Source organism: Gouania willdenowi, chromosome 24 (genome assembly GCF_900634775.1).
Source record: "Gouania willdenowi chromosome 24, fGouWil2.1, whole genome shotgun sequence".
In the NCBI taxonomy this organism is placed as follows: domain Eukaryota; kingdom Metazoa; phylum Chordata; class Actinopteri; order Blenniiformes; family Gobiesocidae; genus Gouania; species Gouania willdenowi.
The window spans coordinates 13,366,205-13,385,858 of record NC_041066.1 but is presented as its reverse complement, the minus strand read 5'-3'; the positions used below and the strand labels follow the sequence as shown (position 1 = coordinate 13,385,858).

The 19,654-nt window shown below is 37.5% G+C and overlaps 1 protein-coding gene across 4 annotated transcripts in view; it reads left to right on the top strand.

Annotated features, from left to right (window-relative positions):
• phip (PHIP subunit of CUL4-Ring ligase complex) overlaps positions 1–19,654 on the top strand; it is a 40,601-nt gene that overhangs the window by 2,374 nt on the left and 18,573 nt on the right. For all 4 annotated transcript variants that reach the window (XM_028439374.1, XM_028439373.1, XM_028439375.1 and 1 more), the window contains exons 5-15: positions 1,911–2,061; positions 5,728–5,826; positions 6,043–6,203; positions 12,242–12,463; positions 13,178–13,278; positions 13,536–13,606; positions 13,713–13,813; positions 14,811–14,851; positions 16,235–16,333; positions 17,049–17,205; positions 18,250–18,384. In XM_028439374.1, coding sequence (XP_028295175.1) covers positions 1,911–2,061; positions 5,728–5,826; positions 6,043–6,203; positions 12,242–12,463; positions 13,178–13,278; positions 13,536–13,606; positions 13,713–13,813; positions 14,811–14,851; positions 16,235–16,333; positions 17,049–17,205; positions 18,250–18,384 — 1,338 coding nt within the window. The remainder of the gene's footprint in view (positions 1–1,910; positions 2,062–5,727; positions 5,827–6,042; positions 6,204–12,241; positions 12,464–13,177; positions 13,279–13,535; positions 13,607–13,712; positions 13,814–14,810; positions 14,852–16,234; positions 16,334–17,048; positions 17,206–18,249; positions 18,385–19,654) is intronic.

Genomic DNA, 19,654 nt, shown 5'->3' with positions numbered 1-19,654 from the left:
TAATAATTATTAATATTCCACTAATAGGGAAAGTGAGCAGGGTTTAGACCGTCGTAGTTTTGCCCGACTGATGATGTGTTGTTGCAATAATAATAGTAATCCTGCTAAAATTATTATTATTATTAGTATTATTATGATTATCAATAATAATAATAATAATATTTGTATTAATTGCACTTTGCATACAATCTCAAAGTGCCACAAAGCAGAAGATAATAATAAAAGACAGCAGCACGGTTTTTATTGATAGGGGTCTTTCTCTGCTAAACTCATCTAGCTTTTTAATCCAATTGAGTGATTTGAACTAATAATGTGTAATAATATGACAACGAGCTTGCTTTGCTAACGCTTTGCATTCTTCTTTATATGCTTAGACAGCTGTGGTTTATTTAGTGAATTCTAATTGATATGAGTCTTTGCCAATTTTGTTGCTTTCCACAATAACGATGATTTAATTATTGCGCGGTGTCTAACACGTTTAAAACTTCATGTTTTTATGGTGCATGTGTTTGGATTGTAATATATTTACGTTTATGCATTGTAAATAAAACTACTGTGTGCTCAGAAGCTCTGATCACATTGTTGAATCTGCAAGATTGTTTATAACAATCAAACGGTCTTTAATTGTGTTTGGGTTTTTTTTTTTGTGTGTGTGTATGTGTGTCACTGAATCGTATCAAGGAGAAATTGTGTGATTTCTGGTGTATTTTTTTCCAAATGTGTCTTAAACAAAAGCAGTATCTGCACTACCGATTTGAACTGATGCAGTAATCAAATACATGTTTATTATTAATGAATAAATAACGTTGAACGCAGCGTCTCTCTCCCGTCCTAGTGTGTGTTTTTCTGTCTTTAGTCGTTCAGCCATGTGTGTTGTTTCTAAGTAGGCCATGCTGGATTGTCCCCATGTGTCAGTGGAATCTTGTGTTTATATCAGCGTTTACTGGTACTTCATGGTTGTGTTGGATGCCACGCCCCCTTCTATCCCTTTTGGTGATTTGCTGCATGTGAACCAACTGAGTGTGTTCTTGTTTAGGAGACACACATACACACACACTGCTTTTATTTGCTTTTGTGCTTTAGTTTTTGGTATTTTTTATTCAGTACCCATTTTTTTGACTACAACATTTTGCTCAGAATACTATAAAAAACAACAATAGAGCATAATGATGATGGAATTAATGAGTGATAACACACTTTATAAAGAATCTCATTATTAAATAAGTGGAATGAAACAGTATTTAGTGCCTCTTGAATTGATTAATTTCTATAGTTTTTGTCATCATTATGATGATGATACATTGTCACTAAAAAGAAACATTACAAATACCCATATTTTTAATGCTTTTATTTGTTAATTTTCCTCTCTCTCTCTCTCTCTCTCTCTCTCTCTCCCCTCTGTAGTGCCATTGTGTACCCCTAGGGTTACATGTACCCCTATTTGAGAAACACTGATTTATCACAATGTAAAAAAAAAAAAAGGTTTGCATTTGTTTATCTTATTGATGTTTTTTGTAACTGAAGCCAAAAATCTAACTAAAAATCTACAAAATAAGAACAAGTCTTAATTGTGTGACTACAATTTTCACTTAATTACCGGTATTCTTTTTTATTTTTACACATAATTAATAACACTATGTTTTCTGCTTTCCTAAGAGTCTGATTGTTTTTTTTGTTGTTGCTAAAATTTGTTGACGTATCCCCGTCTTTGCAGAAATAGTTTTTTTTTTTTTTTATTGTCCTTTGTCAAAGTTTTAGCAGGCTCAGCAGCAAAACATGTTTGACATTTTGGCTCAACACACTGTGGCTGCAACGCGCCTTTCTTTTTCCTCATTTCTTATTCTTGCAGCCCGTCTGTTTGGTGGTGCCATTTTGAATATAACCTAATTTCAGTGTTTCTTTCTGTTCAGGTGAGGCTCTACAGACACATCACTCCAGATCACCTGCTGCAGATTTGCACCAGGATCTGTCCTCTGCTGGAAAGCGAAGTTCCAGCCAGCGTGCCAGGACTCACCAGCCTGCTGGGGGCCGGCAGGCAGAACCTTCTACGTACTGCCAAAAGTAAGGCAGTAACTTGTGTTCAAATAGTTACGTTTTGGCTTTTTTCCCCCCTTGCTTCTTATGGTTTTTGGATTTAGACCAACTTGGACATGTTGATTTTGGTCATGCTAACTCATTCTTGTTGTAGTGACAGTCAATAAACAATTACCCTAAAATGTTAATCTTTCAAAGCTTGGATGCAATTTTTTAAGATTATTTTTTATGTTGATTTCCCTCAATTCATTACAGATTTGGAGTTTAAAACTATAAAATCAGGAATTTTAATTATGGATTCATGTGAAGAGTTTCTAAATCAGTGATTCCCAAACTTCTTTTGGGTTGTGACCCCAGTTCAATATCTGGCTACCCCTCAGATGTTTTTTCTGTAGAATTAGTTTTTGATCATGTTTGTTATGCTGTGTTACAAATACAGAGTAGACCAGCGTGAGAGCACAAAGTGACAAGATGTGCCAGCTCAGAAGGGCTGGGCAATATCTTGAGATTCAAGATATATCAAGATTTCTGGTTTGGCGATATAGAAAATTACAATATAAATGTTTTTATTTTATTTGATCTTATTTTGTTTAAAACAACACTGTGTAACTTTTGGCCACTAGGGGCGCTGGACCTGTAACTTTCACACAAGCGCCCCTTGTGGCCACGAGCACCGCAGCACTGAAGCGGTTAGATTACATTCAAATCAATGTAAATGACGTGATCTAAAGTTAACCCCCCTCAAGTGACGTGAATTGCGTGATTTGAGCGACGAGGTCAAACGCAACCTCATTGCTCAAAGTTGAAAAATGTGAACTTTTTAAGCAACTTCAAGAGACAACTCTCCCGTCCTTCACTGTCTGTAGAGCCGCGGCAACAGCCCCTCACTGCTCCCTCCCCTACAGTGCAGACGGCTGCAGCGGAGGGCTGTACTACACTTCCTCAGTTTATCGGGGCAAAATTAAAGCGGATAAATTCTTCCTACATTTTGAGTGAACTCATCCTTTAGTAACTCCGTAAGTTGATCATTTAAACCGTAAAAGCGGAGCTGTTTACGATAAGTGCTGTAAACATATGGCCGGAGAAGAAGGAAAAGAAGTGATCAGACCTCTCTCTCTCTCCTCTGTCACTGCTTCTAAACACACACACACACGCACTATTCTCTGGTCATCGCATCAGTGGAGCGATAAAGTGATGGAGTGACCAAAAAGCACCGCTACGTTCAAGTGACTCATCAGGGGCGATTGAAGTGCCTCCTCAGAAGCAGTTTTAAACTTCTCGCTTGCCTCGGTCATGACTAGGAGTCGATCAGGTGGAAAAATAGTAGTAGAAGCCTTAACTTCATGAGTATATCAGAGCCTGTGGTCACGTGACTGTCTTAAAGTGATACATTCCCCAGGTCACATGACCTGGCCAACGACGGTGCGCCTTCTCCAAACTTGCATGGACAGGATTTCAAGAGGGCAGCCCCGCTCGGAGCATTGATACTGTCAAGCGTTGTATATTGGCCTGAGGAATCATTTAAATTAACATATGCCTCAACTCTTTAGGTCATAAAGTCCACGGTGTGGCTTTAAAATACTGGTTTTATGAGTGGCTGCTTTTTCTGCTTTTCAGTACATGAAAAGCACAGTTGTGTGCCCTAACTAGTGTTGTCCTAGTTACTGAAAAAACTTAACTATTCACCGTTACTAGTTACTTCATTCATAAAGTAACTCAGTTACTATTTTGGAATACTTGCATCAAAAACTAATGAGTTACTGGAAAAAGTAACTTTTAAGTTACTTAGAATTAAAGAATGTATTATTTTTTCGTTCATTTGTGTCAGTACAGCTTCATATCAGTTCTGTGGAAGCTGGCTTGCAATCAGAGGGTCAGTGGTTTGAATCCAGCCTACCCAACTGCTCCTGTCTTAACATTTCTTTGGATAAAAGCCTTTGATAAACGAAATTGTTTTGGGTCCAACTCTACAGTTTCTAATCATTTGCATTCACAGAAATAAACTCTGCCCAGTATTAGTCTGTACAAACACCAATCTGTCTGAAACACAAAGTATTTTTTTCAATGTCAGTTTATTTACCTGAGACGAGCAGAAACTGAAAATGTTACAAGGAATTCTGAAATAATTAACACAAAACAAACTGAACATTATTCAGAATCAAGGATAAAAATTTTTTAGTGGCTTCAGCGTCATAAAAACGGTTGTGTTTAGCCCTCAGAATGTTCCCTTTATACAGCGTAAGTACAAAAACTACCAACAACGTACAAAATAAACACACAAAACCTTCTAAAGTAAATAAATGAAAGAAATCTGAATTAACATTTGGAATACATGGAATACAACCATAAATTATGTGCATGTAAAGCATAAAACAGCTGCTCGCAAAAATGGCTGCCCACTGCTCCTCAGGGATGGGTTAAATGCAGAGGACGAATTCCATTAATGTACTAACATTACATGGCCAATTAAAGGCAAAAGCCCCGATTTAAAAATTAAAAAGTGAGCAATTTTTCAACCTAAGCACAACCTAAGAGTTGCACCTTAACATATGTAAAGTAAGCTGTGCAGATTCTACTGTTGTATATGCTTATAAAAATAAATATGGAAAAAAAGCTACAAAATGCAATGCATGAGACATGGTATCAGGCTAACGAGCTGCTGAAAGCAGTGACTCCACAGTAGCGACAGGCTGCATGTTTTCAACAACATACTGTGCTATAGCTCTGTTGATCTGTCCCTGGTTAACAGTCACAGTCCAGTTAAAATCTATAGCCGCTGTTGTTTCGGTGCAGAGGCTTCCATCACGTCCAGGGCGTCCACCAACGCAGCGTCAGCTTAGGGCTTCACCGATGCCTGTATCTTTTGGAGGCAGATTAGTAAAAATATGTAGCACCATTGTAAACAGGAAACACATTGCAGATAGCCATGTAACGGACAAACGCACTGAGTCTATTTCTTTAAAAAAATATTGCGTTAGAGTACTAGTTACTGTCAAAAGTAACGTTGGGGCGGTAATAACGCGTTACCGCCTAACACTGGTGCTGACCCAGACCTTCCCTTAAACAAGCCACACCACAGAACTCACTCACACGTGCTGTCCCTTATAGTAGAAAAAGACTAAAGTAGAACATATTGTGCAGCTGTTGGTTAATAAATGTGTCTGTGTGGGCAAATTTAACCCAAAATTGTCTTAGTTAAAAAAATATGAGATTTATGTCATATATCAACATTTTTTTTTTTTTTTTAAATATGGAGATATTAGTTTTGGCCTATATCAGAATCAGAATCACCCAGCCCTACTGCTCAGCTATTGTAATTAAAACAGATTTATATTTGAGAAAGCGAAAGTTTAGGAGGTTTTATATTGTTTGTGGTGTTTTAATTTGAATACAAAAAATACGTATTTTAAATCAGGATTTAAAAAAAAAAAAATAATAATAATGACTAGACTTTTCAGATGACCCCATTTTAATTCCAGGTGACCCAACATGGGGTCACGACCCCAAGGTTGAAAAACACTGTTCTAAATAGACCTTAAAAACAAGATACTTAATAGGGATTAATAGAGTTATGTGGTATTAAGTACTTGCTACTACTTTTATGGGGAAATATGGTGAAAGTGTGTGATGTATAACTATTTCTGTGTCAGGAAGTTAATTCTGGAATTAACGTTTACATTTGTCTTGTTACAGGTTGCAAGCATGTGGTGTGGAAGGGTTCAGCCTTGGCTGCACTGCATTGTGGGCGACCACCAGAGCCGCCTATTATTTATGGGAGCCCACCAAACATTGGTAAATAAAAGAACATTTGTGTGAATATATTTCTGACAATCATCACTGCACACAGCATTTTTGTCTTGCGCAATATTGTTTGACACTGATGCTTCTCTTAAATGAAGACCGTACAGAGCCTTTAACAGACAATATATATATATATTTTTTTTTTGTCAACCTAAACAGTTCCACACTATCAATGGCTCATTGTTTTTTTTTTTTTTAATCACCCAGTGGAGACGAGCTTTGGCCGTCGACTTAACGGCTCGTACCGCCTGGGGCAGCTGGTTCCCACTGCTGTGTACCAACACATGAAGATGCACAAAAGGATCCTGGGACACCTGTCGTCTGTCTACTGTGTCACCTTCGACAGGACAGGGCGACGCATCTTCACTGTAAGCCTGCTGCTTTATTTCTACATGTGGTTTATGAGCGTGTTGACATTACTAGACGAGACATGGATCGGATCGGCAGTATCCTGCCTGTTTAAACAATATTTAAACGGTATCTAGAGTGAAGTTTATCTACAAGCTCGATTGAAAGATTATATATAATACGAGAGGTTTAGTTGGGTTATTTTCTTTAAAAGTCCTTATCCAGGAGGACTGAAGAAACGGCTCGTCTGTGAGAAATGGTGGCCGCCATTATGCTTAAGTTGTAGGCCAGTGTTGTGATAAAGTCTGTGATCTCAGCATCTAACTCGATCTTTTGATCTTTTGATGGAGCTTGCAATGAAAATTCTCTACTGGTACCCTTTAAGAGATTGAAGATGAGTAAAATTGCTTAAAGGTATAGAGGAGGATTTTCCCAAAGTTTAGAAAAGAAACGCCTGTTAAAAGTGTGCAAGAAGGAACGCCTATTAAACGTGTGCGAGAGAGCGTGCATGAGCCCAGTTTTCCTCGTGCCCAGCTCTGTTTACAAAATGGTGTCGGCATCGCTCATACAAGCGTACTTTACTTCTGACTAAGGCATCAGTCGGAAGCCCAACCTGTGCTTTCAGCGCACGCCATCATGTGAAAGAATCTCCTAACCCAGTGAGAACGGCGAGCTTCAATGAATGGCTGAAACCGTCGCTGACGAGACACATAAACACTTGAAAGTGCGCATGAGCAGCAAGCCAAAACTAGCTGGGGGCGCGCACGTACGACGTCCATGTGTAAACATATCACCAGAATATTTGATAATCAGGAGGACCAATAGTCTTGATAATCCACAAGGAATTAGAAGCCAAAATAACATCCTCCACAATACCTTTAACCAGGAGAATCTCATTGGTAACACTTTACTTGAAGTTTTATACATAAAGTCTGACATTACGCTGTTATTATTATGACATGACAAAAGTCATTAGCATGAATAAGGTGTCATGGAGGTTGTCATTAAGTGTTGTTTGTTACCCTAACCCTACTTAACCCCACTATATCCCTCCACCTAATCCAAAAAAATGCCAACATAGCTCCAAAGGTGTCATAATTTAGCGAAAAACACTTAATGACAGGCCTTTTGACACCTTATTCATGCTGTAGACAATGTAATGTCAGCCTTATGTATAAAACTTCAAGTAAAGTGTTACCGTCTCATTAAGATTAAGAATCTCACATTATATGAAGTCCTGGACGCACATTTAAGGGACTTGCTCAAGGTCCCGCAGTGATGGCCAACAGTGGATTTGAACCTGCAACCCTTTTGTTTACAATGTCTGCTGTCAGTTAGCTGCAGTTAGCGACATGCTGGGAATTTGTGGATAAGAATTGAGCTTCTACGCTGTGATCAGTGTGGCAGACGTACACCAGCAGAATCATTATTCCAGTCTTACGATTCCTTTACTGTTGTGTTTCCATATGTTGTAGCACTGAGTGTTACACACACAAAAAAAACAGTTTTTGATTACTATCGTTTTTGTATGTGATGCAGAGTTGTGGATGTTTATCAAAACCTGATGTTTTCAGGGTAGATGTTGGAATTAGGGAAGATTTGGTGACCTATAGTAAATACAGAGGGTCACCTGTGATAAGACCATCTACCAAAAATACTAATAATAATAATACATTTTACACAACACAGGAGAGGGTCGTAATTAATTATTTTAAAAGCAAAATGTCTGTTTTTTTTTATGCCAAATGGTATTTTTTCAGAAAAAGCCGTTTTTCTCAGCTTTTTGTCACAAACTGGCGGTTTGTGTGAAACTTGCCTCTATTCAACTGCTGATTACAGAAAAACGAAACAAGCTAGAAACAAAATTAAATTTTTCTGATGAAATTAGATACTTTAATCTTTCAGAATCTGGAGTCAGATCAAAATATTCTGTGGGTCTTTAAAAATCAGTCAAAATGCTCAAAAACTTCTGGCACTGAGGGGGGTAGAAATTCTGAAAATGGCTGGCACTGAATGAGGTAAAAGTAGAAATGAGAACTTACTCGACTCACCAAAATCCAGAAGCTGACCTCTGGTTACAGTTTCCTAACCTTAGCTTTGAATTAAGTAGAGCATTTTTTTAAACCATGTTCAAGAATCCAACACATAATGCAACAGTAGCGTTGATTTAATCTTGTCACTCTGTTTGGAGAATTGAGTCAAGCACCGCCTGCTGCTGCACACCATTTTCAGCTTTCACTTCTTAAATTTCTAAAAATGGCTGGCTGCTGAGAGGGAGGAGTGCTCGATTGACTTTCTCTCTCTCTTTTTTTTTCCCGATTATCTTTCACTCTATTCCTCTCCCCTGTATTCATCCTATGCTGCCCCTCTTTTGTTCCTTTCTCTACATCTCCCCCCCACCTTTGCCGATTTCTCATCATAACTGTAGAAAATGTTTCCTCTGAGGCACTGGCCAAGTGCCAGAATTAAAATTCAGTCTCGGTCTCCCACACTTTTTCTCTCTTTCCACTCATTTTTCTCTTTTGCTTTTAACACGAGATCATTATATTTATAGATCCTAATATATTTGGATCTCTTCTACTGCCAACGTGTTGCAGCTAAAGGCATGTTGATCAATTATTGAGTGTATCTTGTAATTACTTCATTTAATGAGAAAGTGAATACAGATGCAGTTAAACTATTAATTTGGGGTTGAATTGATCAGTACACTTATTGAATTCATTTGATATGTTGAATCCAGTCATAATCATGGCCATAGGAAAGGACTAATTTATTTTTTGCTGCAGGTTCCCCTGTGACTACAGTTATAATGTAATATATTATAATAGTAACCTATTAAAGTTAACTTTAATTTACGTTTTTGGCATTTGCCCAAACCTGGGACTCAGGACTGTCATGTGTGCACAGTTTTGGTTTGTCCTGGGAATTAAACCCAGGAACCTTGGATTTTGGTTTGATCAGATTACTAAGAATAACAGCTCCAGTCCTGCACTGGTTTGCTCTGCTTGCTGGGGAGTGGGGACTTTTTTGTTTATTCAAATATGGGGGATTTTACATTTCCCTTAAAATCTGCAGATGCTGATACAGTGATCTGTTTTCTTCAAAGCTTCTCAGACATAAAATGAATGCAGTTTCAACCAGATGTCCCCATTGGTGCTATTTGTCTCAGAGCAGCTCATTGAACAACCTTCTTGATTTATACAGAAGAAGAAAAAACAGGTGTAGGTTATAAATAAATGGAACATGGACTTCACTTGTTGGAGCTTTATAGTACAGGTGTTCAGAGTCCTGCTCAAAGACTCTTAGGCACATGGAACAGGGGATTGAACCACTAACCGTCTGATCAGAAGAAGCCCCCGTCTCTCAATAAAAATAACTCATGACAGTCAAGCATTTAAATCACAAACTGTTAGTGGTAAAATACATTGTGTTTTTTAATCTTGCACAGCTTCTTTTCATGTTTTTATTTTACATTTGCAGCACATGTTTTAAGGTTTGAAGGTTATCTATTTTTGAAAACAAAAAAGGTTATCTACAGCTTAGAAAGATTAAAAAGCTCTTTGCAGGCAACAAAACACCTCATTTACTAGATTTAATTTTTTTCTTTATCGTGGGAGTCGTGGTTTCAGTTTTGGTTGTTGGGTCCCATGAAAGCAGTTAACTGTTAATGTACAGGGACACAATTGTTTTTTTATTGCAACTAAAGGGTACTGTATATGGGCTGATATATAATGTGACTATAATGTGAGCAGTGTTTATTTTCTACACTGCCTGGGTTGTTAAAGGCTTTCTTAGTCTCCATGTGACAATTCAGGGTAGGATTTCTATTTTGAAAACATATGCTGATCAATACAGTTTAACCAATAGATGTACAAAGTTTTCTCTTTCAGTCATTGGTTTTTTTCTCTTTGGTTTTCTGACTGCACTGCTTTTCTTGGTGCCTAAGGGTGCTTTCATCAGACCAAACAAGTAAAGTCTGGTCTGCTGTAAAGTGTTCGTCTCAGTTTGCCTCAAGTGAAGCCTGGTGTGGTTTTACTGGTATGAAAAACGCTAAAACGCTTAACATGATATGGAGAAGGAAACACAAAAAAAATTGCACATGTGCGGGAATGAGTGTGTTCAGTAAGGGCGTGCCGATACACGACGATATATCGCAAGGTTTTGTCTAGCCATACGTTAGTGATTTCCTGGCGCCCAATATCGATATTTATTTATTTGTTTTTTATTTATCAGTTTTTCCTTATTACACAAGTTAAGTATAGGGCCCTATAAAATCTGTTAAAATTAACGGAATGGTGGACGGAATCAAATAGACAGAATCGGCATGAAATGCGTCACCGTGAGGCAAGGAACTTTTTTTTTAATGGGGAAATGTTTCCCGGTTGCGCTCATTAGGTGCACAGCCCTTCACCCTCCCCCCTCTTTTGGCTGCATTAAACACCGCCTAAACCGTTAGAAATACTGTCTAAACTGCCCAAAAAACTATGCAAATCATCACTGACTCCTGAATACAGAGCCGACCAGTGCCTGCTTAACTGTGCTGTGCCTGTGAAACTCCGTCCGTTTCCTGTTAAGAGCAGTGGCACTCTGAGCGGCGTCACCTCCTCAGAGGGTTTGACCAACATCTCATCAGAGCTACAGAAGATCCGTGTATTTCACTGACTGACATGTTTATTTTTCATATGCAGTGAAATTTTCCAGTTTTCATAAAACAAGTTCATTCTGCTTGTTAAGCAACACAAATATGTGTCCATGTTTACAGAGAAGTTAGTAATACTACCACTGAAATTAGTATTTTCTGCATTCATTTTGTTTTTAATGATTTAAAGTTAATTTTGCACAAACATCATTCGTAATATTTAGGTGAAGGATTATTTTGTATCAGTCTTCCCTTAAAGACTTAAACATAACACAAGGACATGTGACTAGTTGTGGTCAGTGTGTGTGCAGTGTGTATACACTGGTTTACTTGGCTGTCATTCATGTGAAATTGATTGACAAAGTTTGGAATTCTTTTGAAATGGATTCAGTGCAGTCGATAAATTCTGAATTTCTTCAGTGACACAGATATCGTAATATATCGTGGATGAATTTTCCCGCAATATATAGATGATCGCAGAATTGCTGTATTGTGATAATATTGTCATCATGGGCAAAAATATCACGATATATCGTATGGTTTACAGGTTTTAAATGAGCTAGCTAACCAGAAGTCTTTCTGGATTAAATAGTCTAAACCAATCCAGGCTTTACGTGGTAGCGCAAACACTTCCGGTGGATTCTTCTTTGGGTATCGAAAGTAGCAATCAAAATGAAAAGATTTAGAGATTCCGGGAGAGAAAGTTAGTCTCGGGACCATTCGATGTGATGCCCAACCCTAGTGTTCAGTAATTAAAAACAGCACAGGGAAGGACGTGGTTGTACAAAGTATGAAGATTAGGGCCACAAAGATTTGGCACTGCTCCATTATTTCTGACCAAAGTGCCTTTTTCTTCTTTATCTTCTTTGCCTGAGTGTTGCCTGAGCGACCGGCTTGCCTGCGTGACGTTGTTTAGGAAGTTTGGTGCACTTGGCAAAGAGCAGTGTGAAAGCAAACCAGACCAAATTAAAATGCAACAATGTTGCAGATTCAAAGCCTGAACCGGACTATAGATATGAAAGCACCCTAAATGCAGTTTTGGATCTTCCAAGTGTGATCAACCAAAATCTAAGATAATGTTAGTTTGGAACAGCAATCTGGCAATTATTATGAAAATACCAACAGTTTGTACTTGTTTACTTGGCCTTTTTCTTTGCTGGTTCTAATCAACTAAGTGTTCTTTAGAAGCTTTTGTTCCAATCTAGCTCAATAATTTGTCAATCTTTTGTTCCGAGTACTCTCATTTCCCTTTTCTGGAGTGTACCCAGAAACACTTTCAGTCTTTTTCAATTTAGCTTGTTTAATTAGTCTTACTTAGCCTGGAAGCAGACAGTTCTAGCACTAACTCAGACAGTAGTCTTCACTCACGTCTGGGTTTTTTTTTTGTTGCACCACAAATGGTTTTCCTTTCCCTCCTAGGGCTCTGATGACTGCCTGGTAAAGATTTGGGGGACAGATGATGGGCGACTGCTGGCAACGCTGCGCGGCCATGCTGCTGAGATTTCCGACATGGCTGTCAGTTATGAGAACACCATGATCGCTGCCGGCTCCTGTGACAAGACCATCAGAGTGTGGTGCTTACAAACCTGTGCGCCTTTGGCTGTGCTCGAGGGACACGCAGCCTCCATCACATCTTTACAGGTATGAGGATTACACGTTGGATGGCTGTGATCAATTTGTTTCTGAGTTGTGTCTAACTTCTGCTTTACCAAACCCTTTTTCAACTTAAGCCTTTGAAATCCAAATTGATTAAATCATGCATATGGATAACTCAGTCTACAACTGGAAATGGCCGTTATTATCAATACTATTGCTTCTCAAAGAAATTGTGAGGCCTTTATAAGGCAATACATATAGGAGGAGGTTTTCTTCCTCTCTGATATTTGAATTTTTTTATTAGATTTTGACATTTATCCATCTAAACCAGGGGTGTCAGATTCATTTTAGTTCAGGGGCAAAATATGGAGCAGTTTGAGCTAAAGTCGGCCACAGATTATTTATGGGAAAATTTGTAATTTTAACATTATTGTGCCCTAGTTTACACTTCTACGTATACATAAAATACAAAATACCTAAGAAACTGACCATATCCAAAGCAATGAGTGTCCCAACAGGATCTTTACTTTAAATGTTCTAGATTATGTGACCAGATTTTGTAAGAACTTTTAATTTTTTTTAACTGTTTAACATTAAAAATGACTGCTATCATGCAATAAGAGCACCGGGAAAACTGTGAGTCCCCGGAAATATAGTTGAGTTTCATTTACATAATGAATCATGTTTTCTCTGTCATTTTTATTTTCTCCTGTGTTCTACACAGAAGCAGTGTTTTCATCTGTGCTTTTGTCTGTGCAGTTCTCTCCTCTGTGTAGCGGCTCCAAGCGTTACCTGTCCTCCACTGGAGCTGATGGCACCATCTGCTTTTGGCAGTGGGACGCACACACACTCAAGTTTGGGTGAGAAACACAAATACATTATACTCAAAGCCTCCTACACAAATACTCTTCCTCACGGTTGGCATCAAGACCTGCATCGAAACGTGAAAAACGGGAATATCAGTACTTTTTTTTTTTTTTTAATGTGCAGCACCATTATGGAACGGTTTTATTCTAAACTTTCTTAGTATTTTAACACTGAAATATTTTTCTGAAGTTTTTTTGTCGTCTGTAACCATACAATGAATATGATATTATGCCTTTGTCTGTGTTTTCAGTCAGCGGCCCAGTAAATTCACTGAGCGCTCCCGGCCTGGTGTCCAGATGATCTGCTCCTCCTTCAGTGCAGGTAAACTGCACATTTTTATCCTCATGAATGAATCAAAACCACTGTAGGATACAAGAACCGAACAAGTCAAAACTCAAAACTGGCAATTCTAAAATATCGTTTCCAGGTGGAATGTTCCTCGCTACAGGAAGCACTGATCACATCATCAGAGTTTACTACTTTGGATCAGGCCAACCAGAGAAGATCTCTGAGCTTGAGTCCCATACTGTGAGTCCATATTAACTTGTTTTGTTTTTAAGCAAAAGATATGTTTAAAGCTATGATTTATCTGAAATTATTACTAATACAATGTCAGACCTTACCAGTTTTCTTTTAGAAAATATTGTAAAACCTGAGGTATTTACCCATAAAGGCTCTATTCTTTCATTTGTGCTTAAGCGGTTGTTTTTCATGCATGGAGTTACGCATATTCTCCCATCCCACTTAAGTGGTGGGGGAGAATATCCACACAGCTGCGCGGCTGTTCCAACTCTCACACGGGAGAAAAGGGCCCAGAGTGTGTGTAGAAGGGCTTCTGAAGGCACAAAAACAGAGAGGGCTGCAAAAAGAAAACAAAAGCTCTATGGGTGCCTTTGTGAGTGTCATTAGGTGTGTTCTTCTTACAGTAAATATCAGGCTTTAAGAACAAATGCTTTGAATGGACAACAGCTTTCATTGTATGTTAGGAGAGCATGATTGGAAAGGCCAAACCTTCAAATAGAAAAATATGTAGTCCACAGTTACTGATGCACAAACATGAATTGTTTTTCAACCTGTAAGTCGGAATTTCTATGTTCACAATGTGTTATTGTTATTGTTATTTTATTTTATTTTTTTAAACTTATTTATTATTTATTTATTACCAAGTTTGACTTTGGTAACAAACCCAAGAAATACTTTTTTAACCTGAAAAACGAGAGAGTTTATTTATTATAATATGTGAATAGAACTTGCAGTTTATACTGTTGTATGTATTAATGTTGTATTCAGCAGGACAAAAAAGTGCATTACTAATTATTTATGAATTAGTTTTATCTAATCTATTTTCCTTGAAAAACACTTTTTTTTATTGAGAGACTAAACATTTTCAATCTATTTTACACATTTTTTTCAAAATTAGTAAAACAAATGTTCTCAATTCAGGATATTGTTGTAATACCATTGTAACAGCCAATGTGAGTGACAGCAGGCTCTAACATGTATTAAATTATTGTTTCTCCCCCAGGACAAAGTGGACAGCATCCAATTTTCACATTGCAGTGACAGGTAGGGGGGTGCGTGTGTGTGTGCGTGCGTGCGTGTGCATTTGCGTGTGTGTATTTGTCAATCATTTATTTCATTTGTATTTGTGCACGACTTTTGGTTTTTATACAACCTTAAGGTACTCTTAAGTGACTTGTTATCCTCAGCAGAAACAGCATCAATTCTGCTCAAAGTGCAAATTCTCTCATGCACAGACAGACACACATTCACAGATTATACTTGCACATTACATACAAGTGACTTTCAAACACCAAAAATATACAATAATGACTACTTGAAAAGCTCACATCAATCACATCAAGGTAAATCAGATATAGAATTTTAAATATACTAGTACAGTGCCCGTCGGAAGTATGTATTCAAGTGGGAGCTTAAGTAGAGTTGTCAATTATGGCCAAATGAGTATGTGTTTGACGGTTGGATGTACAAAGAGGTGTACATCCTCTGTAGTGTTATAAAGGGATACATTTGCAGGTGCAAATTAAAATTGCGCGTGCGATTTCCCTGGTTTATTTCTTTAGGACGTGCACATGATAAATTGATAAAGTTAAGTATAGGGCGGCGGTTTAGGTAGAATCTGATAAAGGACACATAAAACTATTTATTTAGTATTTAACATTTCTTAGTGCAGGGGTGCTTATCATCAAGGTTGGTAATTATTATACAAACAGATGTAACTTCATCTATAAATCGTGTGTGTGGCTCACAATGTGTTATGTTTAGTGCTGTTTATTGTAGGTGTTAAGGTGCTGTTAAAATATTTCCTCTTTGTGGTTTTGGTACCGCGTAGAAAGAACAGGCCGACACTGTCACACGCGCATCAGCCGCGCGCGTGCACCCACTCCTCACAGGATGAAATGCGAATTGAGAGCTTTGCTAGTATATCAGTGTGAGTGCGGCTGCTCTGACGCCACTCCCCCCTCTCCGGTCTGACCCTCAGTCCAGTCTAACCTGCGTTGATTTCAAAATAAAATGAAAATAACCATTTTGCAGCACCAAATAAGTCCAAAATAAGGGATGCACAAACTCGTGATATGCACATGCTGGCAGACACCGCGTCAGTGAGATACCGTATTCAATCTACAAACACACACAGACAGTCCTGTAATTAATAGATGGATTTAAATAAAAAATAAAGATTGATTAATCGATTCTGATTATTGGAAGGGGTGGACATAGGCCTGGAATTAAAGTCGCAGAAGTAAGATACAATAGACTTTCAAAGTTAAGCAAATAAAAATAAAAAATCCTGTGTTGACCTGTATGTAGTCTTTGCTCAATCTTTTGAGTTTGAAGCTTTTTGTCATGCCAAATAATAAATTCTAATCAAGTTGTTCTTTTTAACATCTGAATGGAATCGACCTGACAAATAATTTTGTGTGTCAGATTTGTCAGCGGCAGCCGGGACGGCACAGCTCGGATCTGGCAGCTGCAGCCTCAGGGCTGGAAGAGCATTTTGCTGGACATGCAGACCAAGTTACCAGGGTGCGTGGTTGTACGAGTGCATGTCAGTCTTTCCTTCCTGTCAGTGTTCATGTAGCCAAGACCTGTCGGCTGCAATAATTCGGAATGATGTGAGGTAGGCGTCTATTTTCTGAATAGTTACGTCAAGATGTACTGTTTTGCAAACAAGGTTAAACAATATTTCAAACAATAAGTTTTTCCTCAGTCAAAGCAATAAGCATTGTAAAGTGTAATTCACATAAACAATCTGTTTAAAAATGACTTTACACAAGTTTTGACTTTGTGATGGATTACCTGACTACATGAGTATGAACTAACTGCAGGCAATAGATTAAGCCAAACTTTCACATCTCCTTGAAAACCAAAAACTTTTGTAGAATTTGTGATTAGTTTACTAAAAGTCCTTTTAGATATTGAAGAAACCCAATTGAAATACCTTTGATTATATTAAGGAAACTTACATTATGAATAAAGTAAACTAGTAAGCCAGCTATGGAAGGCCCAGACAGTAGAAATCTGGAAAAAGGAGTTAAAATCTTACAAATGTGTTGCTTTTCCCAGCTTACAATCATAAACACTAACTAAATTTGAATATTTTCCTAAGGCTCCATAAATGTCTGGTTCAGTTATCAGATAGGTTTAGAAAAAAAGATGCTGATGATTGGTATAAAAACACTTTTGGTTCTTTTTTAAAAGTGAACTGAAAGTATAAAGGACATCCATGTCTTCTCTGCAGGAAATACAACCCTCCTCCACTCGAAGACAAGGTCACTAAACTCAAGGTCACCATGGTCGCCTGGGACCGCCATGACAGCACAGTGATCACAGCAGCCAACAATCTGACACTAAAAGTCTGGAACTCCAACACTGGAAACCTGGTCCATGTCTTGATGGTATGAAGCTTTAACACCACACACACATTTTTCGCACAAATGTCGCACAGGCCTTTGACACATGTGGTAAGTGTTTAACTCTATTTCTATGGTAAATCACTTAAATCATGACAGTAGATGGATGGAAAAATTACTGATTGTGTAGCGACAAATACGTTTTTACTCTTCTATTAAAGTTAGGATGCAGAGACTACATGTGGTGTACAATGGTGGACTGTAATCGGTTTTAAATTCCTAAGATGGTAGCTTTGTAGTGCTAACCTACCCTGGAAAGGACCAAAATGATTGATTCACGTGAAATAATTTCTTGTCGACTGTACACTGTGAGCTTCTCATCCAGATTCGAGAGAAACTAGATATTCTCTCTGGGTACAGATGAGGAAACATGAGAGATAACATTTTTAAAGTGAATACTCCATACTTTATGTTTGCTGTGGACTTCATCCATTAACTGTCTAGTATGAGCTTCAGGGTAAAGGTTGCACAACATTTTAAATCATGACATTTTAATTAATATTTGTTGTTGTAAAAATGTGTTACTATGATCATAACTATTGCTGTTTAATAAACGTTACGCTAATCTTTTAATGTTAAATTAAAACAAGGGTAATAGCCATCAAGTTAAGATCAATGCAATTACACTTGTAGTTACATACCTCTCGCAACTTTTACTTCTGCTTTCTTTCCAACAATTTAGAGCATACTGTAGCTTTGTGATGCTAATCTGGGTTCTTCTATTTGATGTGTTTATTAGCATTTATAGCACATTTTTAATACTGGCCAACACAAGTCTAAAGTTAGTGATGCTATTTTCTTCTATAGGTGTTGTATAAAAGGTAATATTATGTGCCCTCCAAGTGGAAAAGAATAAAGTTTCTTAAAGTGAATGTGATTAATGAACATCAACAGTGTGATTATTAAAATTGACACTAAAAGGAAGGATTATTATTCACTCATTGCTGTTTACATAGGACTTCTATTAGGCTACATTATGTCAAATATCTAGGTTTTTATAAGAAAACCACTCTTATTCTTTGTTGACAGGGTCATGAGGATGAGGTGTTTGTTCTTGAGCCACATCCCTTTGATCCCAGAATCCTTTTCTCTGCCGGGCATGATGGGAACTGTATAGTGTGGGACCTGGCCAGAGGAGTGAAGATCCGCTCCTATTTTAACATGGTGAGACTTCCTGTTGGTGTCTGCATGTACAAACCAACAAGTTATGCTTACATGAATCTTACATAAGCTAGAGAATAAACAAAAGAGATACATTTGTTCCATTATAATATATATTTAGGATTTATTGCTTTCATCTGCTTTTTATTTTCATTGATTTTTGCTTTGAGGTTCTATTTTTCATTTGTTTGTGATCTCAACAATCTGTCTGTATTTTCTCTGTATTGATGAGTTTTTGCCAAAATGCGACACACTCATCCAACATGATAATCATTTTATTATCAGCTTTGATCTCTATGGTAACCAATAACGATGTCACATTGTCAGATAAAGAAAGCTGCATTGTGAGCTGGCATACTGTCCAAATATGAGAAGTTTATGTAATTATACAAAAATTACAGAGTTGTAGTAATTCTGGTCTAAATAAAGACTAGAACAAGTAGGCAGTAGGTGCAGAACACAGATTCCTCCTTCAGAGTTCAAATTCAGCATCTTTACATTAGCAGATTAGCATATCTGGCAGAAGTGAGTGAGTTTTTTGTGTTGAAAACTTCTGCAGGAAACTCATTTGTACAGCACAGGTGTCTGAGCCGATAGATTCTTAGGATGAAGCTCTACTTCAGAAGCCTTTTTTATTACTTTTGGGTGCAGTGATGTGGAAGTTAAGTGGTATTTAAATGCATTGAACAAGTTGTAAGAAAGAAGTAGCAAAGTATTAAGGGTAGCTCTTACATGGGATAAGGTATCAAAATAACATGAACAATGGCTGGTTTACAGGCTGAGCAGTGTCTCAATTTTCTGTTGATCTTGTTTTAGGTTCAGCAGGTGGCGCTTTGTTGTCATAGGCTCCATAAACTAGCTGCTCCTGTTTTTTGTATTACCTTCTACTAGTCTAGTGCTAGCTGTGTCAGTGGCATGCAATTGTAGAATTTCTTAAAAATTTTTTTGCACGGTTTTTAAACCTTGAGGTAGCCTGAAAATATCTAGTAATAATAAAATAAAATAAAAAAATGGTTAAAATGACATTTTTAAATTTCCTCATTACAAATTTAAATTTTCTTTTTCATTTTTGATTTATTTTTAAAATGTAATTAAGTAATTTATTTTATTTGTCTATACAATACATAATATCACAGAACTAGATAAACAGAGCAGGAAGAGGCAGAAAGCTCAAATAGCTTAAATAATAATAATAATTATTATTTTTTCATATGAAAACACCACACACAACCCTAAACGACTGTATTCTATACTTTCACTTTCTGAGATTTAA